The 2,917-nt window shown below is 42.5% G+C and overlaps 1 protein-coding gene across 1 annotated transcript in view; it reads right to left on the bottom strand.

Annotated features, from left to right (window-relative positions):
- The window catches only part of RBFA (ribosome binding factor A (putative)), a 9,114-nt gene extending 6,300 nt beyond the window's left edge, over positions 1-2,814 (bottom strand). Inside the window, exons 1-3 of the mRNA XM_009708898.1 lie at positions 2,747-2,814; positions 2,443-2,485; positions 1,619-1,795 (exon numbers count right to left, since the gene is read on the bottom strand). Coding sequence (XP_009707200.1) covers positions 1,619-1,795; positions 2,443-2,485; positions 2,747-2,814 — 288 coding nt within the window. The remainder of the gene's footprint in view (positions 1-1,618; positions 1,796-2,442; positions 2,486-2,746) is intronic.
- Positions 2,815-2,917: the final 103 nt, after the last annotated feature.

The raw sequence follows: 2,917 nt of genomic DNA, 5'->3' as shown, positions 1-2,917 counted from the left end.
CAGCAGGAAAAGACAACTCCATCAGAGTATTCCCAGGAGTGAAAATTGCATCACAGTTGACAGTGCTACTCTTTCCTAGGGCAGAACGGACTGTACCCAAAAACCAAAATAGATACTGATTTTTTCCACCACCAAGTAATTCCTCCCTTGGGAAACTCACCACTTATTAAAAAAACCCCACCATGATCATTAACCCACTGTTTCTACTGCAGGATCAACCCTCCCCATCTCCCACACCTAGTCTAATGTAAGCACATAAACAACCCTATCTAACACGAGCCATTTCTTCATCATCACATCAGTAATGTTATCAAGTAGATAAAAGTTTGATGTATTGGCCTGAAGCACGATTCTTATCCATATTACTATTACATAATTTTAACTTTTGATACCAAAAAACCCAAATTCTGATGGATTGTAGGAAGCCTACTAGAAGATTTCTTTTGATAACAGAAGTAATGACATCAGACCAGAATCAACTCAAGAGTAAAGGACTGAGTCTCGGCCACATCCCAGTGCAGCACAAACACTAAACACCACGCAGTTATAATAAAATCTGTATGGCATTTGGAAGAAGGCTGCTGCTTTCCCTCTCTCATGTTATATGTCATTTCATTACAGCAATGACTCCTGAAAGTGCTCTGGCTTGCCTACACCAGCCAGTATTTTTACATGCAGACATGCCATCCAAGTTAGACAAGCAATCCTCAAAGCTCTAGAGTGAAATAGTATATGAAGGATACTGCACGTACAGAGCCAAAAGATTCATCTTGCCAATGTAATTTTAATCACTTGTCTGAAGACAGAATGAATTCAGCTGGCAAAAACATCTGTTTCAATCATAAATGACAAACCCCTTGTCACAGATGCAGCTATGAGGTGCAATTTTTCTATGCTGCTAACAAAGCTAAGTCCATCAAGCCTTTTAGCCAAACATTGGTACCATTTAATCTTAACAAAACAGCAAATGTAGAAGAAAAAACTTCAGAAAACAAACAAGAATGTGGAGACTGACCTAGCTCCTGAATCAGAGCTTTAACATCCCTTCTAAACCCATGAATTATGATAACTAGCTACTATTAGGTACAAATTCCAACTCTTTCTGGAACCTTGCTTGCAAATGCCATTTTCTTGGGCTTGCGTTTTTTTTATTTGAACTAAGCTCATGCCCCACTCAGGTCTTCTGCCTGTGTAATGATGCTGGTGAGAGACACAAGGAGGTATAAACTTTCACACAGCTGCACGAAGAAAAGACTCTTGGAAAGATACTTTTATATTGGTAAAACCAGGCTCCTACTTCTGAACGAGCAAGGCAAATAGTACATGTCTGACTAACAGAAAAAAAAAAGTCATACCAGGAGAATCACCATTTAGTTGGCCTAAGTTGCATTTGCATTATAGCGGCAAAGCTCTACTAAGCCAGGTACAACAGTGGCAAAGTTCTCCTAGCGTGCAAGGAGACTCCAGAGCCTCATCTTGCTGTGCTCTGCCACATCAGAAGCAATGCAGTAAAACTCCTGCACACATCACAACACCCAGGGGAGCTCCTCTGGCACACCATGCCAACCTCAAGGCGTAGTCAGAGAGGCTCAGCACAAGCTGTAGCTTTGGCACTTGCCTTGCAGATTTCCAGCTTGAGATCATAAAGTTCTTGATTAACTTCACAGGTAGCCATCATCTCTGTAACAGCTTTATAAATAAGACCATTCAAGACTCTGCAGCGTGTGTTATCTTCCTTCCTAGTTTTTGTCTGGTTATCTTTCATTATGGAGGCCAAATCGGTTGGTTTATACATCTTTAAAAAAAAAAACAAAACACAATACATTAATCAATAGTTACAAACTTGTATTAGGCAATTACGTACAGTTTTGTGCACTCTACTAAGTACGCTCTTAGAATGCCACTGCTGCAGCTGTAATGGCTTTATATAGGTCTTATGCATCAGGTGTTTCAATAAAGAATATTTCTGTTCACAAAATCTTTGACCTTCACATATTACAGTCAAAGTTTCTTTGTTTCTTTATTATTTTGTAGCAGGTAACAGAGCTCAATAAATCCATTTTCTATAATATAGCATGCATTAACTGAAAAGCATTGCTTGTTTGAAAAACAAACATAAAAACTTGTTTTCCATAAAAGTAAAACTAAGCTGTATTCAGAAGTTTTAATCTGGATCAGTTCTCTGCTATGGGCTCAATAGTGTTGGTGCTGGTGTGGATGAAAGATTAGCACAGAAGAGGAAATGGCCATTGGCTGCTGAATGGTTTCTTTCGACAGCAATCCTGGGATGTCAGTGTGAAACTGGAGCCCTAGTGTTCATTCACAAAATTCTGCTATTTCTCCACCAGAAAATGCTTTTCCCAAAGTTACAGACAATGGCAGAAGCACAAGCTTGCTCCTCCTGGCACAGATAAACACAGCACCTTAAAAGCTTGCACTTACCATTTTAGATCCCAGGGTAGGGCTGTCATACCAAAACTTCTTTCTTTTGGAAAAAGGAAAGGAAATCAGCGTTACCTTTCAGCAGCTCAGAGAAACAACAGGTTCCCTGTGTAATCAAACCGCCTGAAGGCACACGACAACCACCCAGGTTTTCATGCCCACAAGTAGTTTCCCCGCAGAGGTTACAGGCTAGGGTGCAGTATCGGGAGCAATGCTTCCCACTCACGGCTGAAGCTGCACGTAGCGGGGGGCGGGGAAACAACCCTAAGGTTATTTTAGAGATCGGGGTCACTTGGCACAATACCGAAGCACCGTTGTCAGAGCCCCACAGGCACCGGAGGTGCTGCTCGGAGGTGCGCGGCTCTCTCCCATGCTACCGGGAAGACGGGAGCACCCCAAGCCCCACAAGCCCTCTCACACAACTTCGCCCAGCGCCCACACACCACCCCGCCAGGGCCCGGCCGGGCGGATGGGC

This window comes from Cariama cristata, unplaced genomic scaffold (assembly GCF_000690535.1).
Source record: "Cariama cristata isolate BGI_N322 unplaced genomic scaffold, ASM69053v1 scaffold8521, whole genome shotgun sequence".
Lineage (NCBI taxonomy): Eukaryota > Metazoa > Chordata > Aves > Cariamiformes > Cariamidae > Cariama > Cariama cristata.
The sequence above is the reverse complement of the archived record's forward strand: the minus strand, read 5'-3'. Positions and strand labels throughout refer to the sequence as shown.